The sequence below is a fragment of the Xenia sp. Carnegie-2017 genome, unplaced genomic scaffold (genome assembly GCF_021976095.1).
Source record: "Xenia sp. Carnegie-2017 unplaced genomic scaffold, XeniaSp_v1 HiC_scaffold_22, whole genome shotgun sequence".
Lineage (NCBI taxonomy): Eukaryota > Metazoa > Cnidaria > Anthozoa > Malacalcyonacea > Xeniidae > Xenia > Xenia sp. Carnegie-2017.
The window spans coordinates 16,148,530-16,176,408 of record NW_025813485.1 but is presented as its reverse complement, the minus strand read 5'-3'; the positions used below and the strand labels follow the sequence as shown (position 1 = coordinate 16,176,408).

At 30.9% G+C, this 27,879-nt stretch overlaps 5 protein-coding genes across 6 annotated transcripts; 3 read left to right on the top strand and 2 right to left on the bottom strand.

Moving 5' to 3' along the window:
* The first annotated feature begins 1,445 nt into the window (after positions 1-1,445).
* LOC124446551 (ubiquitin carboxyl-terminal hydrolase 35-like) lies at positions 1,446-9,209 on the top strand. The gene is made up of 6 exons (XM_046997391.1): positions 1,446-1,537; positions 1,756-1,916; positions 2,596-2,798; positions 6,684-6,780; positions 7,441-8,553; positions 8,779-9,209. The coding sequence occupies exons 2-6, from the start codon at positions 1,857-1,859 to the stop codon at positions 8,917-8,919; spliced, it is 1,614 nt and encodes a 537-aa protein (XP_046853347.1). The 5' UTR covers positions 1,446-1,537; positions 1,756-1,856; the 3' UTR covers positions 8,920-9,209.
* LOC124446552 (malignant T-cell-amplified sequence 1-like) lies at positions 9,078-10,756 on the bottom strand. Its single transcript, XM_046997392.1, has 6 exons — positions 10,651-10,756; positions 10,369-10,521; positions 10,188-10,285; positions 9,956-10,089; positions 9,523-9,590; positions 9,078-9,409 (listed from the first exon to the last, which is right to left on the bottom strand). The coding sequence occupies exons 1-6, from the start codon at positions 10,659-10,661 to the stop codon at positions 9,325-9,327; spliced, it is 549 nt and encodes a 182-aa protein (XP_046853348.1). The 5' UTR covers positions 10,662-10,756; the 3' UTR covers positions 9,078-9,324.
* A 41-nt stretch (positions 10,757-10,797) lies between these two features.
* Positions 10,798-15,744, top strand: LOC124446989 (chromatin modification-related protein EAF3-like). Of its 2 annotated transcripts, none has more exons than XM_046997888.1 (11): positions 10,798-10,904; positions 11,287-11,369; positions 11,491-11,583; positions 11,705-11,798; positions 11,877-11,996; positions 12,760-12,866; positions 13,637-13,833; positions 14,052-14,224; positions 14,609-14,732; positions 14,977-15,061; positions 15,384-15,744. In XM_046997888.1, the coding sequence occupies exons 1-11, from the start codon at positions 10,800-10,802 to the stop codon at positions 15,448-15,450; spliced, it is 1,248 nt and encodes a 415-aa protein (XP_046853844.1). In that variant the 5' UTR covers positions 10,798-10,799; the 3' UTR covers positions 15,451-15,744. The 2 variants fall into 2 exon arrangements, with proteins under 2 accessions (XP_046853844.1, XP_046853843.1); XM_046997887.1 differs by having other exon boundaries at positions 13,637-13,887.
* A 1,191-nt stretch (positions 15,745-16,935) lies between these two features.
* On the bottom strand, positions 16,936-20,545 carry LOC124446950 (proteolipid protein DM beta-like). Its single transcript, XM_046997839.1, has 7 exons — positions 20,361-20,545; positions 18,860-19,022; positions 18,510-18,666; positions 18,170-18,323; positions 18,030-18,094; positions 17,760-17,825; positions 16,936-17,597 (listed from the first exon to the last, which is right to left on the bottom strand). Exons 1-7 carry the CDS (start codon positions 20,446-20,448, stop codon positions 17,301-17,303), a joined length of 990 nt encoding a protein of 329 aa, XP_046853795.1. The 5' UTR covers positions 20,449-20,545; the 3' UTR covers positions 16,936-17,300.
* An 854-nt stretch (positions 20,546-21,399) lies between these two features.
* LOC124447573 (aryl hydrocarbon receptor nuclear translocator-like protein 1) lies at positions 21,400-27,827 on the top strand. Its single transcript, XM_046998546.1, has 8 exons — positions 21,400-21,549; positions 21,617-21,764; positions 25,815-25,888; positions 26,000-26,157; positions 26,233-26,309; positions 26,619-26,708; positions 26,876-26,963; positions 27,460-27,827. The coding sequence occupies exons 3-8, from the start codon at positions 25,830-25,832 to the stop codon at positions 27,618-27,620; spliced, it is 633 nt and encodes a 210-aa protein (XP_046854502.1). The 5' UTR covers positions 21,400-21,549; positions 21,617-21,764; positions 25,815-25,829; the 3' UTR covers positions 27,621-27,827.
* Positions 27,828-27,879: the final 52 nt, after the last annotated feature.

Sequence of the window (27,879 nt, the reverse complement as noted above, 5' to 3'; positions counted from 1 at the left end):
ATGACTGCATGATACAAATAACCATGAGACTTTGCTTAGACATGATTGCTCTTTGCATGTGCAAATGGTGATCAAAAATAACAGTTTTGATAGTTTTTCTGGCCATAAAATAAGTTTTGTAAAAATATTATTAAATATTAATGTCACAATTGATTTTACCAGGCACACCGGGAAACTAAGGATTACAATAGGATAAATACGTATGTCAGAGCATAACTATGGATTTCGATTAATCTTACGTCATGATAAATAGGAACATTGATACTTGAACTAGGTAGAAACCTAGAAACCATACACCACCAGATAATCAAAATTAAAACTGCCAAAAGGCACGATTCTTTTTCAACTCAAAGCTTTGACAATTGACATGGCTTCATCATTGTCTTACGTTAATGTTGAGCAGCAAATTTTACATGTAATTGCAGCCAACATGGCTGAGGAAGCCAAAGAGCTGTTGATCAAGTATTGTTGCAGGCAATCGCTCGGCATTCAAGGGAAAGAGGCATGTTGTTATGTTTTGAACTTAGCTATCAAGTGGATTACCTGTGAATCAGACGCTAGCAACGTGAAGCTGTTAGTTGATAGTGGTCGGACTTTGTTGAAAATTTGGTGTGAAAACAAAAGCAAAGCATTGGTAACGTATTTTCGTGAATCTGTTCTTCTTAAATTACTCGAAAGTCGTCATAATCGTATTATTGATGTTTTGAAATGCGTGTTACCTTGTTTGAAAGAGCATTCAGAAATATACTGTAAGTTGTGCGAAATTGTTTCACGGGAAGTCACAACTTTAATCGCTCAGGATGATATCATCTTTTGTGGCAGTTGGTCATTGTTTTTAGCACAATATTCGGAATGCCTACCTTGTGAAAATAGTGAATTATCAAGACTAAATGTTTTTTTGATTCAATGTTTGGGTAAAACACAAATTCCCAACACAACTAAAGATGAGCAGATTAAGTTTTTTGGCATGGTGCAAAATGTTTGTGAATTGTTAAATTTAATATGGCAAAAGGGCGCATCTCAAAATTTTATTGAAATCTCTTTGAGAGAGGTGTTTGAAATATTATCAAATCCAAGTTATAAAAATGGTGTTGCTCTGTCAAACTTGACAAATTATGTCCCAGATGATGTCATTAATTCTATGATAAATGCCATCATTTCAACAAATATTGCAAATGACACTCTATTTTCTGGCCTATCAAAATCATGCAATGGTTGGTGTGGCCAAGAAAAACTCAAGTTTCGTCATGGATTTTGACCTTCTTTAAATGTTTACGAATGGCTGGCAAAAAGGAGCTGTTATGTCGTCTTATTCGTGCCCAAATTTTGAAGGTTAAGTGAATTTAATAAAAAGTTCTGATCAGTTTTTTACTGTTATTGAATTTGTTTTTTAATTTGTTTAAGTAATTATTGTTTTTCTAATCTTCTGTGCTAGGTTTTTTGTCGTGTTTACTTGCCTGTTATTCGTGAGAACAATTTCATTGTGCTTGGAAACATGCTTATTAATTGCTTGGATTCTTCTGACGTATTTCACTTGGTGAGATTTGTAAAGCAGTTCTTGTTTTCTATGATTGATTCAACAGGGATCATGGAGAAGGGGATGGAGGGGATGTAGCCCACCCCAATAGTGTTGTCTCCATTTTGCCTCCAAATCCCCTACTTGAACCCAACTGAAGGTGTCAACTGCCCCCCAACTAAAAGATTTGCCATCCCTATGCAAAGAAGTTATGATTTATTAATTTTTGGATTCTATAGATTGTTCCACACATACCTAATCTTGTTGATCGCTTAGAAAGGAAAACAATGATAACTCTCAATATTATATAAAGGCTTTGGGTGAATTGGTGTACACTCTGATGTACAGATTTCCAGATGAATTGGGTATCACATACAAGCCACTTTTGGCAGCTTTTGAGGTGAAATGAATAAAATTTTATCATTTAAGACTTACAACATGTAGCAAATTCTGATAGAGAATGTACTTTTACATTTAAAGAGAAATTGGCTAGATGTAGGACACGTGTAAAAGCTAGGAGTAAGATGTACTGCAACAAAATTTTCAGCAGTAGGAAACTAAACTTTGACATTACAGTTGCTATAGTTGGTTAACTTATCAATGTATTAATCGTTAAGGCTGTTTTTTACCTGATTGGTGCATTTTTGATCTGTGATATTGAACGGTAGAAAACTGTTTTCCTTTATACATTCATTTGTTGGTGTGATTTTCACATCAAAAGATATAGTTTATTTTTGCTGAAATTTTTGCAGGTATTTCAGATATATTGGTCAATTAGTACAGACTTAAATTGGAAATTTTAATTTTGTTTGGAAGTGTTTAGTAAGATTTCAATTGGGAACAGTCATCACGGTTAATAAATAATAATTTTTTTTGTTTGTTTCAAAGAACATAAACATGAGCATTTGTTGCTTAGAAAAATATGCATTGATATTGCCAAGGTCTTCTTTAAGTATGTGAATCAATTGTGTTATTTAATAAATGTCATTTGCAATTCAAGAGTTTGGCATTCTAAAACTTTCAAAAATAAAAAAATTGTTTTTTTATGTTACTGAACTTTTGCATGTACATGTTTATAGGATATTCCAAAGCCAACTGTACAAATGATGAAAAAATGGATTAATTCAGTTGATGGTGGTTGTACAAGTACACAACCTGTAAAACCTTTTGTTTTCACAAAGGAAATGTTGCGTGCCTTAATCAAACAGAAAACTGGTTTGCTGAACTTGGGGAACACCTGTTATGTGAACAGTATTTTACAATGTTTCTTTATGTTGGAGATGTAAGTTAACAGTATTTTACAATGTTTCTTTATGTTAGAGATGTAAGTTAACAGTATTTTACAATGTTTCTTTATGTTGGAGATGTAAGTTAACAGTATTTTACAATGTTTCTTTATGTTAGAGATGTAAGTTAACAGTATTTTACAATGTTTCTTTATGTTAGAGATGTAAGTTAACTGTATTTTACAATGTTTCTTTATGTTAGAGATGTAAGTTAACAGTATTTTACAATGTTTCTTTATGTTAGAGATGTAAGTTAACCGTATTTTACAATGTTTCTTTATGTTGAGATGTAAGTTAACAGTATTTTACAATGTTTCTTATGTTAGAGATGTAAGTTAACAGTATTTTACAATGTTTCTTTATGTCAGAGATGTAAGTTAACAGTATTTTACAATGTTTCTTTATGTTAGAGATGTAAGTTAACAGTATTTTACAATGTTTCTTTATGTTAGAGATGTAAGTTAACAGTATTTTACAATGTTTCTTTATGTTAGAGATGTAAGTTAACAGTATTTTACAATGTTTCTTGTCAGAGATGTAAGTTAACAGTATTTTACAATGTTTCTTTGTCAGAGATGTAAGTTAACAGTATTTTACAATGTTTCTTTATGTCAGAGATGTAAGTTAACAGTATTTTACAATGTTTCTTTATGTTAGAGATGTAAGTTAACAGTATTTTACAATGTTTCTTTATGTCAGAGATGTAAGTTAACAGTATTTTACAATGTTTCTTTATGTTAGAGATGTAAGTTAACAGTATTTTACAATGTTTCTTTATGTTAGAGATGTAAGTTAACAGTATTTTACAATGTTTCTTTATGTCAGAGATGTAAGTTAACAGTATTTTACAATGTTTCTTTATGTTAGAGATGTAAGTTAACAGTATTTTACAATGTTTCTTTATGTTAGAGATGTAAGTTAACAGTATTTTACAATGTTTCTTTATGTCAGAGATGTAAGTTAACAGTATTTTACAATGTTTCTTTATGTCAGAGATGTAAGTTAACAGTATTTTACAATGTTTCTTTATGTTAGAGATGTAAGTTAACAGTATTTTACAATGTTTCTTTATGTCAGAGATGTAAGTTAACAGTATTTTACAATGTTTCTTTATGTCAGAGATGTAAGTTAACAGTATTTTACAATGTTTCTTTATGTCAGAGATGTAAGTTAACAGTATTTTACAATGTTTCTTTATGTCAGAGATGTAAGTTAACAGTATTTTACAATGTTTCTTTATGTCAGAGATGTAAGTTAACAGTATTTTACAATGTTTCTTTATGTCAGAGATGTAAGTTAACAGTATTTTACAATGTTTCTTTATGTCAGAGATGTAAGTTAACAGTATTTTACAATGTTTCTTTATGTCAGAGATGTAAGTTAACAGTATTTTACAATGTTTCTTTATGTCAGAGATGTAAGTTAACAGTATTTTACAATGTTTCTTTATGTCAGAGATGTAAGTTAACAGTATTTTACAATGTTTCTTTATGTTAGAGATGTAAGTTAACAGTATTTTACAATGTTTCTTTATGTCAGAGATGTAAGTTAACAGTATTTTACAATGTTTCTTTATGTTAGAGATGTAAGTTAACAGTATTTTACAATGTTTCTTTATGTTAGAGATGTAAGTTAACAGTATTTTACAATGTTTCTTTATGTTGAGATGTAAGTTAACAGTATTTTACAATGTTTCTTTATGTCAGAGATGTAAGTTAACAGTATTTTACAATGTTTCTTTATGTTAGAGATGTAAGTTAACAGTATTTTACAATGTTTCTTTATGTTAGAGATGTAAGTTAACAGTATTTTACAATGTTTCTTTATGTTAGAGATGTAAGTTAACAGTATTTTACAATGTTTCTTTATGTTAGAGATGTAAGTTAACAGTATTTTACAATGTTTCTTTATGTCAGAGATGTAAGTTAACAGTATTTTACAATGTTTCTTTATGTTAGAGATGTAAGTTAACAGTATTTTACAATGTTTCTTTATGTTAGAGATGTAAGTTAACAGTATTTTACAATGTTTCTTTATGTTGAGATGTAAGTTAACTGTATTTTACAATGTTTCTTTATGTCAGAGATGTAAGTTAACAGTATTTTACAATGTTTCTTTATGTCAGAGATGTAAGTTAACAGTATTTTACAATGTTTCTTTATGTCAGAGATGTAAGTTAACAGTATTTTACAATGTTTCTTTATGTCAGAGATGTAAGTTAACAGTATTTTACAATGTTTCTTTATGTTAGAGATGTAAGTTAACAGTATTTTACAATGTTTCTTTATGTTAGAGATGTAAGTTAACAGTATTTTACAATGTTTCTTTATGTTAGAGATGTAAGTTAACAGTATTTTACAATGTTTCTTTATGTCAGAGATGTAAGTTAACAGTATTTTACAATGTTTCTTTGTCAGAGATGTAAGTTAACAGTATTTTACAATGTTTCTTTATGTTAGAGATGTAAGTTAACAGTATTTTACAATGTTTCTTTATGTCAGAGATGTAAGTTAACAGTATTTTACAATGTTTGTTAGAGATGTAAGTTAACAGTATTTTACAATGTTTCTTTATGTCAGAGATGTAAGTTAACAGTATTTTACAATGTTTCTTTATGTTGAGATGTAAGTTAACTGTATTTTACAATGTTTCTTTATGTCAGAGATGTAAGTTAACAGTATTTTACAATGTTTCTTTATGTCAGAGATGTAAGTTAACAGTATTTTACAATGTTTCTTTATGTTAGAGATGTAAGTTAACAGTATTTTACAATGTTTCTTTATGTTAGAGATGTAAGTTAACAGTATTTTACAATGTTTCTTTATGTCAGAGATGTAAGTTAACAGTATTTTACAATGTTTCTTTATGTTAGAGATGTAAGTTAACAGTATTTTACAATGTTTCTTTATGTTAGAGATGTAAGTTAACAGTATTTTACAATGTTTCTTTATGTTAGAGATGTAAGTTAACAGTATTTTACAATGTTTCTTTATGTCAGAGATGTAAGTTAACAGTATTTTACAATGTTTTTTATGTTAGAGATGTAAGTTAACAGTATTTTACAATGTTTCTTTATGTTAGAGATGTAAGTTAACAGTATTTTACAATGTTTCTTTATGTTAGAGATGTAAGTTAACAGTATTTTACAATGTTTCTTTATGTTAGAGATGTAAGTTAACAGTATTTTACAATGTTTCTTTATGTTAGAGATGTAAGTTAACAGTATTTTACAATGTTTTTTATGTTAGAGATGTAAGTTAACAGTATTTTACAATGTTTCTTTATGTCAGAGATGTAAGTTAACAGTATTTTACAATGTTTTTTATGTTAGAGATGTAAGTTAACAGTATTTTACAATGTTTCTTTATGTTAGAGATGTAAGTTAACAGTATTTTACAATGTTTCTTTATGTTAGAGATGTAAGTTAACAGTATTTTACAATGTTTCTTTATGTCAGAGATGTAAGTTAACAGTATTTTACAATGTTTCTTTATAGAGATGTAAGTTAACAGTATTTTACAATGTTTCTTTATGTCAGAGATGTAAGTTAACAGTATTTTACAATGTTTCTTTATGTCAGAGATGTAAGTTAACAGTATTTTACAATGTTTCTTTATGTTAGAGATGTAAGTTAACAGTATTTTACAATGTTTCTTTATGTTAGCTGAGATGTAATTTAAGAATTTTTTATTCTGTATTTACAATTAATGTATCTGAAATGTTAAAGAATCCTGCAGTATTATGTGATGAATGCGCTATAGTTGCTATTAAACTTTATTTTCATTATTATTGTTAGTATTTTTATTTTTTTATCATTTCTATTATTATCATGATTATTATTTTCATTATCATCAGCATTTTTTCTGAACTCGTTATTTTAGATTTCGAAATGCTGTCTTCTCAAAATCAGTGTCCATCTTAAGACATCCTGTAATGTACAGTTTACAAGATGTTTTCACTTTTCTGCTTTTGTCAAAGGTAATTTTAAATTAATTTTTTCAACTTAATGTCTGCAAATACGACCAACTTGATTGTCATTCAGGAATAGTCACTAGTTAAGCCATGTCTATAAAGGTCGTTAGTGAAGAGTTTCTGTACTTGGGTTTAGATCACAACGTCAATGGGGGCGTACTAACTTAGATCTTTGATCAGAGAAATTGTTTACATTTTTATTGAAGTTGAAATCATTGTGTTAAACATTAGGTATAACTGTGGTATCCCAAACTTTAAGATTGGTTGTCTTTTTTTACCCTTTCATAATTAATTTACATTGATTTTGTCATATCTACTATAACTACATATAAAATAAAGCGCAATCCGAAAAAGGACGTCTTGTAAACTTAGATTCAAGTTATCAAAAAAAGACAATTAGAAGTGTAATATTTTGGTTCTATTGCGTATGAATGAAAACGAGCCTCCATGTAAAATTGTGTTGTATAAAATAAGATTCAATAATATGATTCATAATTCTATGGTAATTAAAAAAAAACTGGGTTAAAATATAGAAGTCTCTACCACCATATAGCATGGGTTTTGGACCTTTTGGTTTACGGAATCCTATATTATTTTGGATTTTTTTACGTAGAATGAATCATGTTAAGAAAACATATTTCTTTGTGTTTTTAAATTTTGATACAGCGTAACGCCATTGCTCCAGAAAATTTCTTACGGCATTCGCGTCCACCATGGTTTCCATTGAGAACACAACAAGACTGTTGTGAATTTGTTCATTATTTAATGGATAAACTGGAGGAAGAAGACCGATGTTTGTTTCAAGATGATAGCGAAGCGAGTCAACCAAGTACAAACATTGTGGAAGAATATTTCAAAGGCGTTCTTTCTGTTACATATAAATGTTTGAATTGTGGAAATGAATCGATACATAAGGAAGATTTTACTGATATTTTACTGGCGTTTCCTGAAGTACAAGACCTTAATTCTGGAGACATATCTACTGATGATGAAAATAGTTTGAAGGGTGGTGATAAGACTCCAAGCTTTCATGAAGAAAGTCTGTGTAATACTGATATAAAACAGACATCCTATCCAACCTCTGGTATTCAAACATCAACAAAGACAACAACAATGAACGAGTTAAAGACTGGAAGATATGTTATCGAAAAGCGATCGGTATTCACCATTCAGGAAATGTTGGATTATTTTACGAAACCAGAGAAATTGATAGGAAATAATCAATATTATTGTGATCTTTGTAACGCTAATGTGAATGGAGAACGTCATGTGTCTATCAACAAGTTGCCCTGTTTCCTCATGTTTTCTTTAAAGCGCTTCAGCTTTGATGTTGTAAGTCAAACCAAACCAAAACTTTTACACGTTGTAAACTATCCTGAAGAGCTTTATTTCCATAGTTCTGATTATGGCATGGACTTGTTGTCAGAGATGGATACAAGCATAACTGAAGATGTGAGCATGATAAATGATGAAAAGGATGATATAGCACAACAATATAAACTGTGCTCTGTAGTTTTTCATTCAGGTCATACTTGTGAAGCAGGTCATTATTACAGTTATGCTTTGGACAAAATGAACAAACAGTGGTATAGTTTTAATGATGAGTCTACAAACAAATCGTCTTATGAACATTTCATGGAAAAGGAAAAAAGTAGTTTGACAGATACAACTTACATTCTCATTTACATGAAGTATGGCAAAGGTCAATCTTCCAATGCAAGCGACCCGCCATCAGATATTGTTCAAAAAGTTGAACAAGATAATCAAAAATTTTTCAAGGTAGTGTTACTTGGTGATTTTCACATATATTTACACTGTACCTTTAGCCAAATACCTTTAAAACATAATGAAATTATTGTTGGTTGCACACTGTCAAAATGCTCCTTGAAGATTGTGCCAACTTAAAGACAGTAGGGTTATTTTAATGCAATTTTTTGTGTCATTTAATGGAATCCTTGAAATTATACATGAAATTTACCTAAAAATGTAATTGTTTTGTTTTAGGAAATTTCTCATCAATCATTTGATCAGATATCAATCAAAAGTGGTAATAATAAAGATAATGATTCTCCTCCTCCACCCCCGGGGAGCTGCGGTTCAAATGGCACAGATTTTACAGTTTCCGGTAACAGGTTTATTTTCTAGAAATGTAAACAATGAACAAGTTGTTGAAACTTATTGACCACTAAAGTTTTATTACATTTAAAACTTACAACACCAAGACATAAAGTTGACCAACTAATGTCATTGTGGGATGAAATCTTGTAGTGGAAGCAAACAATTGTAAAACTATGACATAACAATTTTTTTTACCATGGTGTAAAGCAAATTTAATATGGACAAATTTTCCATGTAATAATTTTGCATGTTGGATAAACATTAAATTATCATATAATAAATTGAAAAATATAGTAAAATTTGTTTCCTTTGTTAAAGGCTTACAATTGCTGCATCATATTAGTATTAATTGTACAACTTAAGACATTGCTTTCTTGATTCTTTGGAGTTCCACGTAATTTTGTATCACGCGACATTCCTGTTTTAATTTCATCATCTGTCAAGCTTTTTCATTTGCCAAAGTCCATCATTTAAATAATGAATATTTTCTACTCCAATGCCTTTATTGACAGATAAGCTAAAAATGAAATGTTCTCTTAGCTGAAGTGAAAAATACACATTTATAGATGCAATCATTTGTGAGGTGAAGTTAAAATCAACATTAATTCATCTTTGAAGTGACGTGCTTACATTTCTTCAGAGGATAATGTCATTTTCCCAATAGCGATAGCATGAATTTTCCCTTCAGCATGAATAGCCTAATATTATGATGAAAATATTTACGATCAATAACAAATTTGACCTTCCATGCCATTAAAACAAGCAATATGAATTCCATGTATGTGCCTGTGTACCATCAGCATTTTCATGTAAAATCCTTAACTAAAATTTGTTTTATGAAGTAGACATATTTACTAACATAACCAACATTGCTTATTTAGTCCTGTTATGTTAATTTTCTTAGTTCACTCACTGTGAAAATAATATATTTCTAAAGAAATGAATGATAGTGATGTGAAACATAGCAGAACCAATACTTGCAGGCTAGTTATGCCATTGGATATACATTGAATGTGAACAAGTCGTAATTAATCATTGGTGAACAATTTGACATTAAACATACAATTATGGAGTTTTTCTCTGCTTCAATTAATTCAGCTCCAGGTGATGTCAAACCAGGACACATCACATTTGCTCCACTAAGAATAAACTTTATAGCACCTTTGTCAACCTGTTGATGAGGGAGCAGAAATGGATCTAAGAGATAAAATATTTGCAAACAGCAATAACAAATCAACATGTGTATTCAATAAATTTTGTACATTGTCAAAACAAATGATTGTGTTCTCACTCACACTGATGTAAAAGTCGTAAAGTTGGGTAATATGGACTGTCTCTTTGTTTAAAAAACAACAATTCAGAATTGAGGGATATTATTTCTATGTGATCATGGCTAAAATTGTAAAAAAGAAAAGTTATTCGAATATAATGTCAAGGGTTCTTTTCAATGATTAAAAATGCAACAATTTTTAGTACCACTTGATCAATACCATGGACTCTTTTTTTGGACAAATTTCATCAATATAATCTTTAATACATGGATATTGCTGAATTAATTTAGCTCGAATACCACGCTGCACGGACGATTTCAGTTGTGTTACTCCAGAAATACTTTCATTTGCCTGAAATCTAAATAGACAAAAAGCCACATAAAGGCTTTGTCATAGCAGAGTGGAGGCGTGGAGGGCCTTTTACACATGTAAAACTTTTAGGAATCCCTAAATTTTTTCTCAAGAAGTAAATACAATGAGAACCTACTTTTTAAACATATTAATACCGTAGTACAGTCTTGGTAAACAATAATTTTTGGAAGAAATTATTTGACTTTGGTCTGCTCGGATGAAGAGATTAAATGTTGGCGTTTGTATATTTATATTTGTACAACATAAAGTATCGTAAATTTCAAAATGGTTTCCACTCGTCAAGACCATTCGGCAAAATATTCTACAGGTGAAACGGTTTTGTGTTATGAACCAGACGAGAGCAAAGCTAAAGTTCTCTATGAATCAAAGGTATATTTTGCTTTCATCACATATTTTCTGTTTTTGTGTTGTCGTAAAGGAAGAATAAGATTTGTAAACATTGTTTAATGTATAGTATCAACTATTGAGTACTTTATATATAGTTTGTAAATTATTTTCGGGGGTAATGTCGGCTAGTCCTTCTTGGGAAAGTATGCCTTATACGCACTAGATATTTTCTTTTCACGATAACGACAATGCCACTTGTGTGTGAGCAAATCTAGTAGTAGAAAAAATTGCATGGACTTGGCTACCCACATTTTTTCAAGATGAATTTTTAATCAAGTATTTATGAAGAAGTTTATACCGTGAGCCAAGTTTAAGTTATTCAATGGAAGAAAGCATACAAATGACTATCATTTATATCAACAAGATTTTAGAAGTGGATTTTACTAAAGATGATAAAGGGAAGAGGGTTCCAGAGTATTTTGTTCATTTCAGTGGATGGAACAAAAGGTAGGGATTCCTAAAGTATTTTTCTGTCAAAGTTTCAAATTTCAGTTGTTAAGAAGGAAAGTTCACAATTTTTTATCCAAATCACTATTTCCTAATTGAGTGAAATTGGTTGATTTTACAGTTGGGATCGTTGGGTTATGGAAGACCAAATCCTTCCTAGTACAGATTTCAATCGTCAAAAAATGAAAAGGCTGCATGAGGAAGCTATCAGTCGGTAATTAATAGTCTCAACTTTTCTAGTTTCATTGATGTGAAAATATTCATATGTATGTTTGAATAAACTTTTAATTTTTACTTAGTGATCACCAATTTAATCATGAAAATTATTTTTATAGTTTAAAAAGCAAACGAAAACGTAAAATGCTAGGAGCTGTATTGAAACATAGTTTGCAATCAAATAATTTCAATGAATCTTCATCATTCTCGCAGGTCAGAGAAAATTTATTGTCAAATAAACTACTTCAAATGAATTGTCAATCTCATTTGTTTCGTGAATCTTTCTTATAGTCTACAAGTACACCATCTCCTTTGAACAGTTTGTCTACAGCAAGCATTGAAATTGAAATCCCATCTGCTATCAAACTAAAACTAGAAGATAATTGCTATTTAATACGACGGAAGAAAAAGGTATTTTGTAAAGAAAAACCAAGCTACAGTATGTACCAAACCATTTTCTAAGCAGATGTTTAATAGTGCTCAGTTATAAGTTTGCCTTAAATTTTTGCTCTTTCAGTTTTTAAAATTGGCAAAAAATTCTCAAGCGTTTTGTCAATAGAAAAGTGAGAATGTGTCTCAGTTTAAGAAAATTCTCACCCCTCAGTATCATGATGAAATTATAAAAAGTTTTATACATTTTCAGCTTGTTGGTCTCACCCCTCAGCATCATGATGAAATTATAAAAAGTTTTATACATTTTCAGCTTGTTGGTCTCCCCCCTCAGAATCATGATGAAATTATAAAAAGTTTTATACATTTTCAGCTTGTTGGTCTCACCCCTCAGAATCATGATGAAATTATAAAACGTTTTATGCAGCTTGTTGGTCTCACCCTCAGAATCATGATGAAATTATAAAAGTTTTATACATTTTCAGCTTGTTGGTCTCACCCTCAGAATCATGATGAAATTATAAAAAGTTTTATACATTTTCAGCTTGTTGGTCTCACCCCTCAGAATCATGATGAAATTATAAAAAGTTTTATGCATATTCAGCTTGTTGGTCTCACCCCTCAGAATCATGATGAAATTATAAAAAGTTTTATACATTTTCAGCTTGTTGGTCTCACCACTCAGAATCATGATGAAATTATAAAAAGTTTTATACATTTTCAGCTTGTTGGTCTCACCCCTCAGTATCATGATGAAATTATAAAAAGTTTTATACATTTTCAGCTTGTTGGTCTACCACGCAGTCCTAATGTTCTTGACATTCTTAAGGATTATATAAATCATGTGACTTTGCGAGAAAGTCAACAACAAACAACTGATGCCCTTTCAAGGTGCTTTAATAAATATTTCATTTCTATTTTCTTTACATTCTATTGTTGATGAGCTTTGCCCATTATTACACATAACTAGGTACTTAAGACTTTTAAAGATACCATTAATTATGAGATGTTTTTTGAAATTTTGGGACCTTTTGGTTTTGGGAACTTAGTGTCAATTATGGGTCCTTTCACACCTTTGATTGTAGTTGTAAGACCTTTAATTGTTGGACTTTTGATTTTAGTTGTAAGACCTTTAATTGTTGGACTTTTGATTGTAGTTGTAAGACCTTTAATTGTTGGACTTTTGATTGTAGTTGTAAGACCTTTAATTGTTGGACCTTTGATTGTAGTTGTAAGACCTTTAATTGTTGTACTTTTGATTGTAGTTGTAAGACCTTTAATTGTTGGACTTTTGATTGTAGTTGTAAGACCTTTAATTGTTGTACTTTTGATTGTAGTTGTAAGACTTTAATTGTTGTACTTTTGATTTTAGTTGTAAGACCTTTAATTGTTGGACTTTTGATTGTAGTTGTAAGACTTTAATTGTTGTACTTTTGATTGTAGTTGTAAGACCTTTAATTGTTGAAGTTTTGATTGTAGTTGTAAGACCTTTAATTGTTGAAGTTTTGATTGTAGTTGTAAGACCTTTAATTGTTGGACCTTTGATTGTAGAATCTTTGATTTTGGGATTTTTGATTGTAAGACATCTAATGACCACTCTTGTTAACTGATGTCATTGTTTGGTTCTAGAACTGCATGATCGTATGCTATTTCTTATTTAGCATAAAGATTGTAAAGGAAGTGATGGATGGTGTTCGTGTTTACTTTGATTTCACACTTTCTTCGCTTCTTTTATACAATATTGAGAGAGACCAACATGAAAAAATCATGAGTGGACCTCAAGCAAGACAGGAAAATAACATAAAGAAAAAGCCTCATTTTGAAAATGTTAAGAAACATGAAAGCAAAGAACTAAAAGGTGTCAAAACAGAAATAAAAGCAAAACATCATGAAGAAAAATACCGTAGACAAAGTAACCATAAAGTGAAATGTTGATTTTTGCAAAATTTTATTTGGAGTTTTTCTTGCTTTTAAATTTGAAAGAAGAAGCATCATTGCCATCAAAAAACAAACAGATTTATTGTCAAATGAAACATTTGCCTATATCAATAAAATATTTAATATTTCTAACCATAGATGATGAATCAAATAATCGAATATTAAGACGACGATCAAAGCGCCAAAGTGTCAATGCATCAACGACATCATCAGTCTCCTTAGACATTTCAAAAAATGTTAATAGTAACATGATACAGGACACAGTACATGGGAATGAGGGAAAATGTAAAACAAAGAAAGGAACTAAAAGAGTGAGTCAGCTTATTTTGTTTAGTTATATACCAGATAATGTTATGATCAAAGATTCTGTTTGATTCAGGAGCTATACATTCTTCAGTTAAGATAAAATACAGAACTATTTATTTATATTGGGTTATTCAATACACTTAAACACAAGAAATTTTTGTGCTCCATTTAACACTAATCACACACTTACTTTTGCTTAATTGTTCAGTATTTTGGTATTTTGTATGTACCTTTCCTGCACCTTCTCTACCAAAGGCTAAGAGGAGACACTCCCCTCCTGCATTCCCTTTACCAAAAGCTAAGAGAAGACATACCTATCCTGCATAGGAGCACTTTAATAAAATGATTATTGGATAAAAGATTGCCTTTTTGTTAAATATGATGTTTAGAAACGATCTTCTCAATGTTTACCTATGAAGAATGATGTCAACAATGTCATGGAAAGTGACGAGACGCCATCGCCAATTAGTCCATCTCAAGTTTATGGTGTTGAACATCTTATCAGATTATTCGGTAGGACTGCATTGTTTAATTATAGTAGTAACGATTTGTTTAAGGTTGGCAAGCTTCCTGGGTTTTGAAACCAATGTATTTTAGAGAAATATTTCGTTTGTTTTTTGTGATTTTATTTGTACAAACGGACTCTGCCAAGGTACTTGTTATGCCTTGTAAATCTCTGCATGGAAATGCATTAATTTTGTTGAGACTCAAAGCAATAGAAACAACTAAATAATTCAGAATTACTTCTCATTTGTAGTAAAACTTCCCAGCTTACTTACAAGAACAACCATCGAAGAAAAGAAGTTAACTTTGTTAATGCATCATTTGAAAGATTTTTTAAGGTCTGTTCTTTAGCTACTATGATTGTTGTGGGAGTGTTGCTTCTTCCGTCACAGTTACATAAACTCGTTTCCAGTTGCTTTGCACTCTATTCAACCAGCAATTTAAGGGTTAATGTAAATTATGAAGCATCGAGCCATTTGCACGCAATAATTTAGTATGTTTTTTATTTTATTTGTTGCAACGACTTTAGCCACAGTGTTTGGTCACTGATGATGACTAAATTATAAATATATATATCGCAAGTATAGTTCTTGCTTTGACTGGAGTATTTTTTAACATTGTTCTTTATATGAAGTGAAATATTTTTATATTTTTTAATAGTTACTTATCTACACGAATAAACACCTTGACGTCAGAGGATGTTTACGAAGACAATGCTGTTTTTTGACTTCTTGCAAAAATTAGTAATTCTAAATGCACATCAAATATCCTGAAGACCTTTCTTATTTAAAACCTTTTTTCCAGCGAGGGAATCTTCTTCCCTCTTGTTTTCAAAGGTATGATGTAAATAGTATAGGTAGGTTCGCTATGATGATGACGCCAGAATATACACCTCTTATTATTTATTGTAAAATGTTGGATATTTTGTAATATTACGAAAAATATTTTACTAAAGCGCTGGAAGTAGCATTCTGCAGAGAGTTGACATTAAAAGGCGGATGCCCCCCCGCCATTTGTGCAATTTTTGTCCAACCCATTCCAGTTGGTCTATGAACGTCGATGATTAAAACTTCCACGGTCTATACCGACTTATAGTAAGACAATGAAAGCAGATAATTTGTCATGAAGCCCACGGATGCTTTGCTCATCATACATGAAAGTTGACTAAAAAAGTAACTAAAAATCCTGTTATCGGTTCATGCCTCCCGATACCCTTAGAATTCAAGGGCACTAAACCAGGCGTTGCTTTAGATGACGGTAGATGACAGTATATATGATTAAAGATGATTATAGATGACAAAAGATGACAATAGATGACTGTAGATGATGGTAGAAGACTATAGATGACATTCAATGACGATAGATGACAGTAGAAGACTATAGATGACAGTAGAAGACTATAGATGACAGTAGAAGACTATAGATGACAGTAGAAGACTATAGATGACAGTAGACTATAGATGACAGTAGAAGACTATAGATGACAAGATGATGACAGATGACGATAGATGACAGTAAGACTAGATGACAGATGACGATAGATGACAGTAGATATAGATGACAGTATATAGATGACAGTAGATGATAGTAGATGACAATGAGATAGATGACAGTAGATGATGACGGTAGATGATGACAGTAGATGAGCAGATGACGATAGATAGATGACGGTAGATTACATAGTCATGATAGTAGATGACAATAGATGATGGTAGATGTCAGGAAATGAAAGTGGATGAAGGTAAAAAGATGACAATAGATGATGGTAGAAGACTGTAGTTGACTGTAGATGATGGTGGGTAGTTGACAGTGAGGTTGCAGTTGATGGTTGTATATAAAGGAGGTTGCTGAAGATAAAAAGTTTATATATCTTGTTTGAAGTAATAACCAATAGCTGCTCAACCATTCTGCATCGTTTTTTAGTCTTATTTTTTTGGGCCCTGTTTAGGGCGCTCTCCAAAATAAGTCCTTTTTTATTAACTTCTGCTATGGTGTATTCTCATTCAAAAACTGTTGGCATGAGTTACCTTGACTCCTATTCAACAGCAATAAATCAAAAGTTCAATTTGTGTCATATGAGAGGCACCGAGACAATCAATTACTCGCCACGCAAGAAGTCCATTTCGTAAAGTTATACAAAAGTATTCAAAGATTTTTGAAACTGCTAATGGCACTTAAACAGAAAACAAGCAATCACTAATGGACAATCGTCTGCTTTGTGAAGATAATCTATAATTGACACAGACATGTGGTGTGATAATAAAAGTATGACGTAAATGATGTTATAGTGACGTAAATATTGAATATTAAAGTGTCTTGTAGGATTCGTCAATAATTTCATGTGTGATATGCTACCATCGTTGATTCCCTCTCAAATTTATTTTGGATTAAATTTAACGAGTCAACTTTCATGTATTGATCACCTTTTTAACTATGACACGTTCATTCCATGTAAGTCTGTGTGCATGTATTCAACACAAATCTTATCGGAATTGAATAATTCAATCCGCTCATCTATAATAAACAAAGTAAATTAACGAATGCAATGCGTGGCTTTTTGATGACATCACAGTTGTTTTAGTATTTCTTTCCCATCAAGAGTTTTTCATCGCTTGAACCACTGTAACTCATGTAATTCCAACTATTGTCCACATGGCTTCGTCTGTTAACTTGAAAGCCTTCGTTGTGGTTTTTAAGTTTAGAATCCAAAGTAAGAAGCTCTTCCGTTACTTCTTCATCGCTCGTGGTGAAATATTGCTCGGGATCTTCAACAAGGCAACATTTTCTTGCCACAGATAATTCGGATTGTTTGGGTCGTGTGCGATGGTCTTTGATGTGAGCGTAATTTGCTGTTAGCGTCAACAACATGTTTACCTGAAAAAAAGATGATGAAATCCTGTTAAAAATAAATTGTTCAATTTCAGATTTCATCTTTAAAAGATTGCAACATGGCAATAATTTTGCAATCAAGTGCAGCTAGATGTAACTGAGATCTTACACCTAAGTCTGATAATATTGTAATATTGTTCAACTTACAACGCCAAAGACAACAAATAATGTTCCAACGAAACAGAACAAGAAATAAGGGGTAGCATTGCTTATCTAAAAGAGCAAGCACATATTACGATTATATTTCTTTGAATTAACTATAAATAATTCTTTTTTAAGAATTTTAAACAACATTTATTTCTAGTTGTAATAATTCTAACAGGTTGAGTGACAATAAACATTGAAATAGAGATTAACTCTTATGATTCATTTTTAATCATTAAATTCGATTGTTATAAAAATAGCTCTAAAACGCACTGCAATGCAAAACGCTTTTAACTCTTCTCCACAAATTTCTTCCGTTCCAAAGACATCATCAAGAGCTAGAAAATAAAGATATCTTTCTTTAATTTTATTTGGTTAGTCTTAATATCAGATCTCTTAGAAAAATCACGTACCATAAGCTGTAAAGTTTATACAAGTGTTACCCACTTCTTCTGTAATTTGAACTTTGCAAACACCAAAGAATATGGACATGAAAACGACTGGGATGATGAAGACTGGGATGAGAAAGGTCCATATTATCCACATTAGGTAATGCCAGCAGATAACCTAAACGAATTATTTGATGTGTGATAAGGATAAGTTATCTTGATTTGCAATTTGCGAGATAAGTACAAGATGTTTAAAAATAATCAGTGGATGCTATTTTGAGACGTGAAACATTTTGAAAATATGATTGCAAACGTCTAAGTTTCAACTTTCGAGAGTTCATTTTTTATTTGAGTGAATGTTTACCAAGATAGTGCAGCATCGTCCAGTAAAACGGGCTTTCCGTGACCCACAGATATTGAACCTTGTACGACCTGTTGCTAAGCAACCAATAAGAAGTCCAAAACCGGACAAGACTCCCATGGCAATTCCAAAGTACATTGCAAATTTAGACGCCATATCTCTGTAAGAAGGTATACAAGTATTGTTAAATCTCTTGTACATCTGCAAACCTTCAAAAAATGACGTTTTACTAATTACAGTAGTGAATAAAGCTAAATAAATGACTTCAAAATAACCGTTTTTGGACATAAACGTCATAAGTCATTGGGATGTTGATGTGTAATATGTTAAATCATTTGGATTTTCGTACATACAGGGCATCCATTTTCAACCAAGTGTTGAGATGTTTAAAACCTTTGACCAGTCCAAAACTGAAAAGGAAAAATCCAATGCCAACAATAACAGCGGCAATGAACGAAGCACATGGTATTCGCGATAGACAAATGCAGAACATTTTCCAACAGGAAGAGCAACATGCTAAAAGCAAAAAACACTTATCAATGTGACTATACGATTTTATAAAAATGGTGGTTTTAAAACAATCTTGGTTTTTGCAAAAATTATTTTTCCATTTTAGCAGCAAAATCGACAGTGGCGAAAATAACGAAAGAAGTGAAAATCAAAATCTGATTTCATAAAAAATTATCATTTCTCATGTCACAGGTCTTGAGTAAAAGTAGGCCATGTGGCCCGTTAAAATAAACCATGCATTTAGATTTTTTAATGACATAGGATATTCAAAATACATTCTAGGACATGCGATGATTGAAAATTCCTCTCTAGCAGTGACCACGTGTCGTGACACAATTTGTTAACAAAGCATGCTGGGAATTCTCGCTGAGTTGATGAAATATAAATTGCTACAAATGTGTACATTTTACGACAGGCCCATGCAACTCTTATTAATCATTTATATTTTGAAAAACAACCAGCTAACTTATGCTTCATTTGAATGCGCTAATGGAGTTATTTTAATAAAACACATTAAAAAAACCCTTTTTACATAAGCAACAAATATGATGTGCAAGACGCTGGTAAATTCTTATTATTTTCTGAAAACGCTTATTACAAAGGCACAAAGCATGTAATAGCATTTTTAATCAAGAAAACCTAGTAATTTTTTAAAATTATTGTCAGCCGACATTATCATATCAGTTTTGTGTTTCATTGCAACCAACATGAATCTCTTGCATTATATAAACATTATATCATGATTGCTACAGGTTTGTTTCTTGTAAACTGCGCAATATGGAATTAATGATTCTATGTCATTTTATGGAAGAGCTGAAGTTAGTCAATTGTAATTATAAGCTGCACTCGAGTTTTTTTTGTTGATACGCTCGAGAAAAGTTTTAATCAGTTTTTACAGATGTTAACCAGTTAATGATGATTTTTGGCCAAAGCAAAAGTGCTTTAAGTTTCAATAAGTTCAATTTTTCTAATTACTTAAAAACTATTTTCATTTTTTTATTCTTAATTGCTGCCGACGGTGGCTATACAATCTTTATACTTTTTATTTCGAGTGTTTTTTTTATTTGTTCACTTTTGCTTTGAAAAATCTTCTTCTTGAAGATCGTAGTAACGTAGTTTTATGATTATAAAAAGTGCCAGTAGCAGCGAGGAAAATTGCCTAAAGGTCTGAAGAGTTCGTTATCACAGGCTGGACAAAACAGGATTTCCTGGATTACAGATATTTATTTACCCTAATCCTTTATCTTTATAAGTTTGTTATTTTAGAGAGCGAATTTCGATGAATTTAGAAAGTGTTTTAATATTATTTAGTCTAAACGAACAGATCTTGTTTAGCAAACGAACCTTTACATTTTCGACATTTGACAACTTGCTGCCTTGTAGCTCCAGCTTTAATCATCCCTTTCACGACATATTTTTCACAAATTCCCATTTTTTTTCATAAGATAATCAAAATTTTCAGCTTTGTAAAACGTAACCTAACGTCCTCTCGTCATAAATACAATGCATTATAGATGCTTAAAAAAATATGGAGCGCAATATGCGAGTACCAGCGTACCTGTCAACGAAAAGCCCCATGATGCTTTTGAGTCGTCATTAAAATTTGAAAGTTCTCTTCATTCACGTTTCGTTAAAAGAATTTTTTCAAGAAAATATGTGTACTTATTACTTCTTCACCTTATTTTTAACAAAGTAAATAGAATTAGTACCGGTGTTCCAGGAAATTTGTCTCCCAACCCCTCCCCCCCAGGCCACTGCCGCCTCTTCGGAAATTTGGCCCCCCTCGGCCCTCACAAACTTTAACTTTTATCTCGAAAATGGTGCAACTTTTTCCAAAGCCAAGACAACAGGCAATTTAAGATGTCACAAGTTATGTAGATCTATATACATTTACTCACATAATATCAAACCAGACAACATAACTATTAGAGATGGCATCATACTTTGGTGAACATGTTAAAACGCAACTTTTTATAAGAATTATGTATGTACTTGTGGAACTTTTTAAAAACTGGAGCCAACTCTGTTCAAAATCAAGAGTTTATTTTAAGAGGTTGTGTTATATATCTCAAGCACTTCTCATGATTCGACCGATTAAAAATTGAGCTTGTGCTCCTAAATTAAACATTGCACTTAGCAGGATATTAAGATTGTCTCTTTCAATATTTTTGGACTAGCTTGTTCTTTCTTTATCAAAATAATTCAAGGCAATTTGTCGAACTAGTTTTTGCTGATTAGTATTTGTCAAGTTCTTTGTTGGGAGGTGGCTGTAGCGCTACCGATGGCTTAGCCCACTGATAGTATAGCCCACGACGGGGATTGGAGACAAATATCTCTCGTTATGACGTCATGAGGAATATGACCTCTAATGAGCAAGAACGAAGAACGGCGAAGTGCCGATAATAATGGCTGCAGAATAATATGGAATTTTGTTTATTCTATCATTTCTATAAATTTGTGTCATGATTCTTGGTTATATGAAATGTTTCACGGTCGAAAGACGTATTATGTTTACTGTGGAACACATTTAAAGGTAAAAAATAACAAATTTCAGCGATATTTGCAAAATCTCATGATCGACTATTTATCCTCAATTTCAGCTGCTTTTATTCAAATCAATCTTCATATTTTTGAAATTTTACATCGATTGTGGTATTTCAACTTGCCTCTAAAGTATCAAATGAGATTTCACGAATGGGAACATTGTTAAACGAAAATCACTAACCTCTTCTACGCTTTATTGACAAGGTAGCGCTGTTTACATTTTTTTTAAGTTTATGTGCTAGGGCAATGTAATATTTGATGTGCTTTTTATAATATATACATTGTTGATGCCTCAGGGTAAATATGATCGAGCATTGACTGGTCTGCTGCAAACGATACAAAACTACTTTTAGTTGTGATGTGCTTTCTCAAATCAAATAAATTCAATTGTAAGTTGTTAACATCATGAAGTAAATGAAGTTTATTGCTAGAAGGGCACACAGCTGTTGGTTTTATGTGTTTATATACATACTGAGTATGTATATACACACAAGAATACACTGATGTACTTACTAAGCCATCATTCAACTGATCATACTTCATTTTATTTTGTTGTATTACATTGGCATGTACAGTATTAATGGTAGCTTGGTTAACTGTTTACACTTGTTGTGTAAAAACCGGAGTGTATCATTTAAGTTAAAAATGTATGATTTTCATTTTACAAATGAATACTTGGCTTTTTTTAAAATGTATACACTTAGCAGTAAATGAATAGCTGACTTAACTACACTTACTAAATTAATATAAATCATTATCCATTAATGTAAACAGGTTAAGTTCATGAACAGAATCGTAGGTTTTATGCTAGCATTGATTTGAATAAACAAAGTTACCCATATGTGCTTGGTGGCTGAAAGTTTTGTAAAGATAGGCAATATTTTCATCTTTTTTCTTGCTTTTTTTCACATATTGTACATAAAAGACATGTACTGTACATTGTTCACTTTTTTGCATTTCTTACAGTAATTTCTTACAATACTAGAGAGTCCTATCTGCACTATAAATTGAATAATTTAACCAACAAAATATGCATTTCAGTCAAGGAGAAAAATTTGTATTTATTTGTTCCTTTTGTTACCTATATTTAAGTATTTTGGGGGTGAAGGACATATTGTTTAACAATAATTGTCATTATTTTTAAAAATGTCTGTAGTTACACCATTTTCAGTTTGATTCAAACTGCTAAAAATGTTATATAACAATGTACAATTTTTCATTTTTTTTGTTGAATCTTTGACGATGTAATGGTGCATTGTTAAATTAGTTTTTTTATAAAGTTGTTTGATTTCTAGGCAGGCAATGATTGTTACATAGACAGTTCTGTAATAATGCATATGATGGTAAAAAGCAAAAATGCTTTTTTATCTAAAAATTTTTGCCTCGTATTTGATTCATCTTACCTTCCTCATGGATTAAAAAATAATAAGCAATTTTTCAATCTGTGCCTCAGTGGAACCAAAGATTTTCTCAAGAATATGATGAAAGTTTTAATTATTTTTTTCAAACTGAATAGCATCTGTTTTCATTTAAAAACAATTAGGTGGCAGGGGGGTTCGGCTGGGGGTTTGAAAACACCTTTGACCTTCACTGTGTGTGTGAAGAAGACAAAATATTTTATATGTTTTCTTCACTTATCATGTTTTATAACATCTTAAATGCATTACAAAGATACCATTTGCTTTTTTGCATGTCACTCTTGTTTTTTAAATAAAGTATTTTATTTACTAGGATGGAAATATGTATTGTATTTCTTAAAACTTCAATTCCAGTGCTACATGAAAGTGGCTGTTTTCATCTTAGCTTTATAATACACATTTGATAATTTCTTGGTTTGTAATGAGTATAAATTATTGTGTTTTGGCATTTGAGATATTTTTTAAAGAAAACCTGTTACAAACAAGCATCAAATCATCTTCAGCATAGATGAATTAATTATTTACAGTTTGAATATTGATGCTATAAATAATTAATTTGTTTGCATTTAGCTATACAATACAATATTAAAATATGATTGCTTATAAATGTTCATCTTAAATGCTTGATGCAATGATTAAAACAGCAAAACTCTATTATTCATTTCTTTAGAAATCTATTGTTCTCATAATGAGTAAACACAGAAAAATTAGCAGAGCATGACTAAATAAGCAGGCTGGCAATGAGAAAAATACCAGCACAATGTACATCTAATGTTAGTGTGTTACTACAATTGTACTTTAACCTTTTATGTCAACTTCAATCGTTATCATTTCATGATTCAGGTGCATAGATTACCAGTGGAAAAGCTAACTGTTTTTTCAGTCAGTCCTGCAATCCAGGATTTCATTGTTAATCCACTGCAAAAACAATAAATTGAAATGAATAAATACATATGATTCTCTGCATCAACATATTATGATCAAAATATGTAGCAAGCTATGTACTTTGATGAAAATCATCAAACAATGAAGGATTTTTTTATAGAATTCATATGAAGTTGCATGTTGCAATATCACATGATAAAACTGTTTACTAAATATTTATATTGTTACTTTAAAAGTGTTGATGATGACATATATTGCAACACCTGTGTATAATTTGAACTAGAGAAGATTATGACGTTTCTTAATGTTATTGTCAAAACAATAATCCATTTGCTTGAATTTGTTTATACTTTATTATGTCATGATTTTTCATTTGTCCTCGTTGTAATGTACTATCTCTGATGTTAATACATAAACACGCTTTCAAAGCAATTGAATTTTTCTTGCAAACTTTGTAACTGCAATGTGCTTGAATTCCGCATTTAATTAAAGGGATCGCAAAGTTTTACTATTTTTCACCGCAAGGTTCACACTGGTAAATACACATCATTAAAATAAGTGCTTGCCCTTTATCATCGCACCACTAAAATAATGTTGGTATAAAAGTTGTGCTGTTTAAAATTTCGGCTACTGTGTTGTATATTAGTCATCATTATGGCTTTGTAAGCAACGCGAGCACGTTTCACGTATCATATGTCGTTTTATTTTCACATTCTGCCATTTTGTTGGAGATAGGAAAATGCAAGTTTTTTATGCTTCCCCCTTTCTTTTCCTTGCGCACGGTGTAAAAGATGTCGTGAAAATGACACACGAGCGCTTGCAGAAATTTTTTAGCACATTCATCCATAAAGTGCGGCTAAACTAGTTCACATTTTTTCAATTTAAAATGTTGAATATTGATTAATAGTAAAGTTTTCTTGTTATTTTTTCATCTTTTATTTTCTGACTTTAAGCAGTTTAATTGCATGTTATGGCTGACAAAAATTTTCTGTAATAACATATTCACAATTATCCTAGTTATTTTCGTAATACTTTTTGGTTTGGATGAGATGTAGACACGACGTGGCCTTTAATTTTTCGTGTTTTGTCAATTTTGAACACTTGCGAACCTGCAAAAGATTTTTCATATCACAAGAAACAGAGTTTACAGTGAAAATGCAGCCAAAGATACATGAACAATCCTTTTTGTCTATCGTCTGAGAAACGTGGTCAAGGGAATAAACAGTATTTAATGACATTATGTAATATAAATACTGATGCAATAAATGCTGCTAATTTGGAGATTAAATGATAGATTAAAAATTGATCGGAATAAGCGTTTTGCGTATTGCTTTTGAGTACATACACAAACGATTTGCGTGCCGTAGCAAAAGTAATGATTCTAAAAAATTTCAAATGTGTTTTATTCCTTTAATAGAAACTTTTCTCCCCCCCCTGACATAAAAATATATTGATTTTTAAAGTGAAACTATTAACTCAATGAAAAATTTATCAATTTACAATATTTCAATATTTTATTTAATTACCTGGGGCCAGTTGCACGAAGCTTGGATAGCGAAAATTTTCAAACTTGTAAAAAAGGTGTTTATATTTTTCTTACGACAAAGAAATTTCGTAATGTTTAAAACAATTTTTTATTTCAGTGATTGCTCAGTTCGAATCTTATATTTCTTGCTTGTTAAAAGGTTTTATAAAAGCTTGAAAAATATTGCTATCCATTGGATAACGCTATCCTCCAGGCTTTGTGCAACTGGCCCCTGTTGTCTAATTGGGCATATTCACAAAATTAATTTATCAAATGTTTTTTGTTGTTGTTTTGTAGTTTTTATTAAGTTCATTATCGTTGAATAGTTTTGAAATTTTCACGGTAAACAAAACCGTTAGACATTGTTTTATAAAAACAGCGAATGACTCTGTCAGTAGTTTAATTGTTGTTGCATAACTGATCTAGATAGACGAAGTCGAAATGGGAAAAATCGACGATCAAGAAAAATGTGAAAGAGGAAGCAAATCTAACTTAAACAGGTATTTTCTATCAAGTTATTTTATAACGATATATCTACATTTTTTTCAAGGCGTATATTAAACACAAAACTTACCTATCTATTGACTATGTAACATGGTTTGTTCTGGTAGAGAAAGTCGAAACAAAAGTGAAAAAGATCGTCGTGATAAAGTTAATGCTTTCATCAATGAACTTGCCAACTTAGTTCCTGGCTGTGTTCCTCAATCGAAAAAACTCGATAAAGCTACCATATTGAAAAATACCGTGGATTTTATGAAAGTTCATAATGGTATTTATCCTGTATAGTTACTATTCATACTTCAATGCGATGTCCTGAGTGACATCTTTACGTGTTTGTTCCTAGATTTAACTGTTGCTATCACACGAAAAGACGCAACCTCCTGTCTTAACAGTAATGAAATTGGACAGTTAATGCTCGAGGTATGCTTAAAATTCACTTTTCGTTTTCTTTCAATTTTAATATAAAATTTATTTTATCGATTGGTATCCTGATAATATTATGAAATGAAATAACGATGGGAAAAAAATATTTAAAAATATGTTTTTTGCTAAGTAGCTACTTAGCCAATACCTATTTATCTCTCAAACTATCATTATGTTCTTTAATGACATCTTACTCATGGACACAGTTGCTGGTTTAAATCAATCAGCATTTTTTTGTTGTGTCGTTGAGTTGTTGTATTTTAGGTTTAATACCATCATTATCATGCAGATTTTGATCTTTTTTAGGGATACAATTCATTTCTTTTTGTTATCTCCTCGTCTGGACATTTTAAATTTATCTCTGAGAGTATTTATGATTTGCTTGGTTACGTCAAGGTAATCAACGTCGAGTTTATTTCATTATTTATAAATTGAAACGCGTGGAGCTTGTCTACTGTCCTTATTCAGGTCTTTTCTTGTCGGAGATACTTTGTTTTGCTTGTTTTCATGACTGTTTCATGAGTGACTTTTGTAGTCATCCTTTTTTTTTAATATATCTTTAGGATGATCTTTTTGAGAAGAACATATTTGATTACGTTTACCCTGAGGATAAACTTGTTTTGTTGAATCAAGTGTCGCAAGACAAAATAGGTAAATTTCCACTTTTACATTTTCCTTTTCATTTTTCTATTTGTGGTGTTTCCACTTGTCATGTTATCATTCGTCATGATTTCATTTGTCACGTTATCACATATCATGGAGATGTTTTTATCACTTTGTGTTAGTTCAAAAAATAGCGCTCAATCAAGGAAACAAATCTCTGTAATGTTAACAAGACATCAGTTAATATTATTGATCATCAGTCAATGTTATTGATCATCAGTTAATATTATTGATCATCAGTTAATATTATTGATCATCAGTCAATGTTATTGATCATCAGTTAATATTATTGATCATCAGTCATTGCTATTCATCAATTAACCCATGTCTTTGAGTTTAGACCATTGCCCATCGACCAACACTGTAGATTAATCATAGCAATCTAAATTTGCTAAATTTTCTTTTCATAAATGCTGATATAATTTGGAAAGACAGTTTGTGTTTTAGCTATGAACGTGAGACCGTTTCGTTGTCATGTTTTCAGGTATGACAAGAAATTCAGGGATGTCGTCATTTAAAATCCGCTTCAAAGCAAATGTACACGGCAAACCTTGTTATGAAGTTTTACGTTGCTGTGGTAATTTTCGTCTGCTTGACAAAGGTATGAAAGAAATGAAAGTTTTTTCATGTATGGATAATACGTAATGACGAAAACATTCATTGAACAATGAAATAATCAAAGGACTGCTTAAAGAAAGCAAGAACGGACTTTTAATCATCATAATTCTACAAAAATGAAATGAAAACGTTTAAAATTATATGTATACAGAAATTTTATTCAATTGCATGAATAGTATTGACAGAGGATGTTTCAAATGTAAAAATCTTTAAAATTTTTTATGTAGCTATGACATGCTTGAACTCAAACTTTGTACTAAGACCAAGAAACTGTCGTGTATAATTC

What these genes read in the sequence shown, in the direction of transcription:
- LOC124446551 (XM_046997391.1), top strand. Translation starts at nt 1,857, where the DNA reads ATGTACAGATTTCCAGATGAATTGGGTATCACATACAAGCCACTTTTG. An exon ending in TGTTTCTTTATGTTGGAGAT is followed by an intron (nt 2,799 to 6,683) that starts GTAAGTTAACAG and finishes TCGTTATTTTAG; the next exon opens with ATTTCGAAATGCTGTCTTCT. An exon ending in ATAATCAAAAATTTTTCAAG is followed by an intron (nt 8,554 to 8,778) that starts GTAGTGTTACTT and finishes GTTTTGTTTTAG; the next exon opens with GAAATTTCTCATCAATCATT.
- LOC124446552 (XM_046997392.1), bottom strand. An exon ending in TTTACGACTTTTACATCAGT is followed by an intron (nt 10,090 to 10,187) that starts GTGAGTGAGAAC and finishes TTTATCTCTTAG; the next exon opens with ATCCATTTCTGCTCCCTCAT. An exon ending in ACATTATCCTCTGAAGAAAT is followed by an intron (nt 9,410 to 9,522) that starts GTAAGCACGTCA and finishes TTTCATTTTTAG; the next exon opens with CTTATCTGTCAATAAAGGCA.
- LOC124446989 (XM_046997887.1), top strand. Translation starts at nt 10,800, where the DNA reads ATGGTTTCCACTCGTCAAGACCATTCGGCAAAATATTCTACAGGTGAA. An exon ending in CATGAGGAAGCTATCAGTCG is followed by an intron (nt 11,584 to 11,704) that starts GTAATTAATAGT and finishes TTATTTTTATAG; the next exon opens with TTTAAAAAGCAAACGAAAAC. An exon ending in CATTTGAAAGATTTTTTAAG is followed by an intron (nt 15,062 to 15,383) that starts GTCTGTTCTTTA and finishes ATTTTTTAATAG; the next exon opens with TTACTTATCTACACGAATAA.
- LOC124446950 (XM_046997839.1), bottom strand. Translation starts at nt 20,448, where the DNA reads ATGGGAATTTGTGAAAAATATGTCGTGAAAGGGATGATTAAAGCTGGA. An exon ending in GACGATGCTGCACTATCTTG is followed by an intron (nt 18,324 to 18,509) that starts GTAAACATTCAC and finishes TAATTCGTTTAG; the next exon opens with GTTATCTGCTGGCATTACCT. An exon ending in TATAAACTTTACAGCTTATG is followed by an intron (nt 18,095 to 18,169) that starts GTACGTGATTTT and finishes TTTATTTTCTAG; the next exon opens with CTCTTGATGATGTCTTTGGA.
- LOC124447573 (XM_046998546.1), top strand. Translation starts at nt 25,830, where the DNA reads ATGGGAAAAATCGACGATCAAGAAAAATGTGAAAGAGGAAGCAAATCT. An exon ending in TTTTATGAAAGTTCATAATG is followed by an intron (nt 26,158 to 26,232) that starts GTATTTATCCTG and finishes GTTTGTTCCTAG; the next exon opens with ATTTAACTGTTGCTATCACA. An exon ending in TTGGACAGTTAATGCTCGAG is followed by an intron (nt 26,310 to 26,618) that starts GTATGCTTAAAA and finishes GATCTTTTTTAG; the next exon opens with GGATACAATTCATTTCTTTT.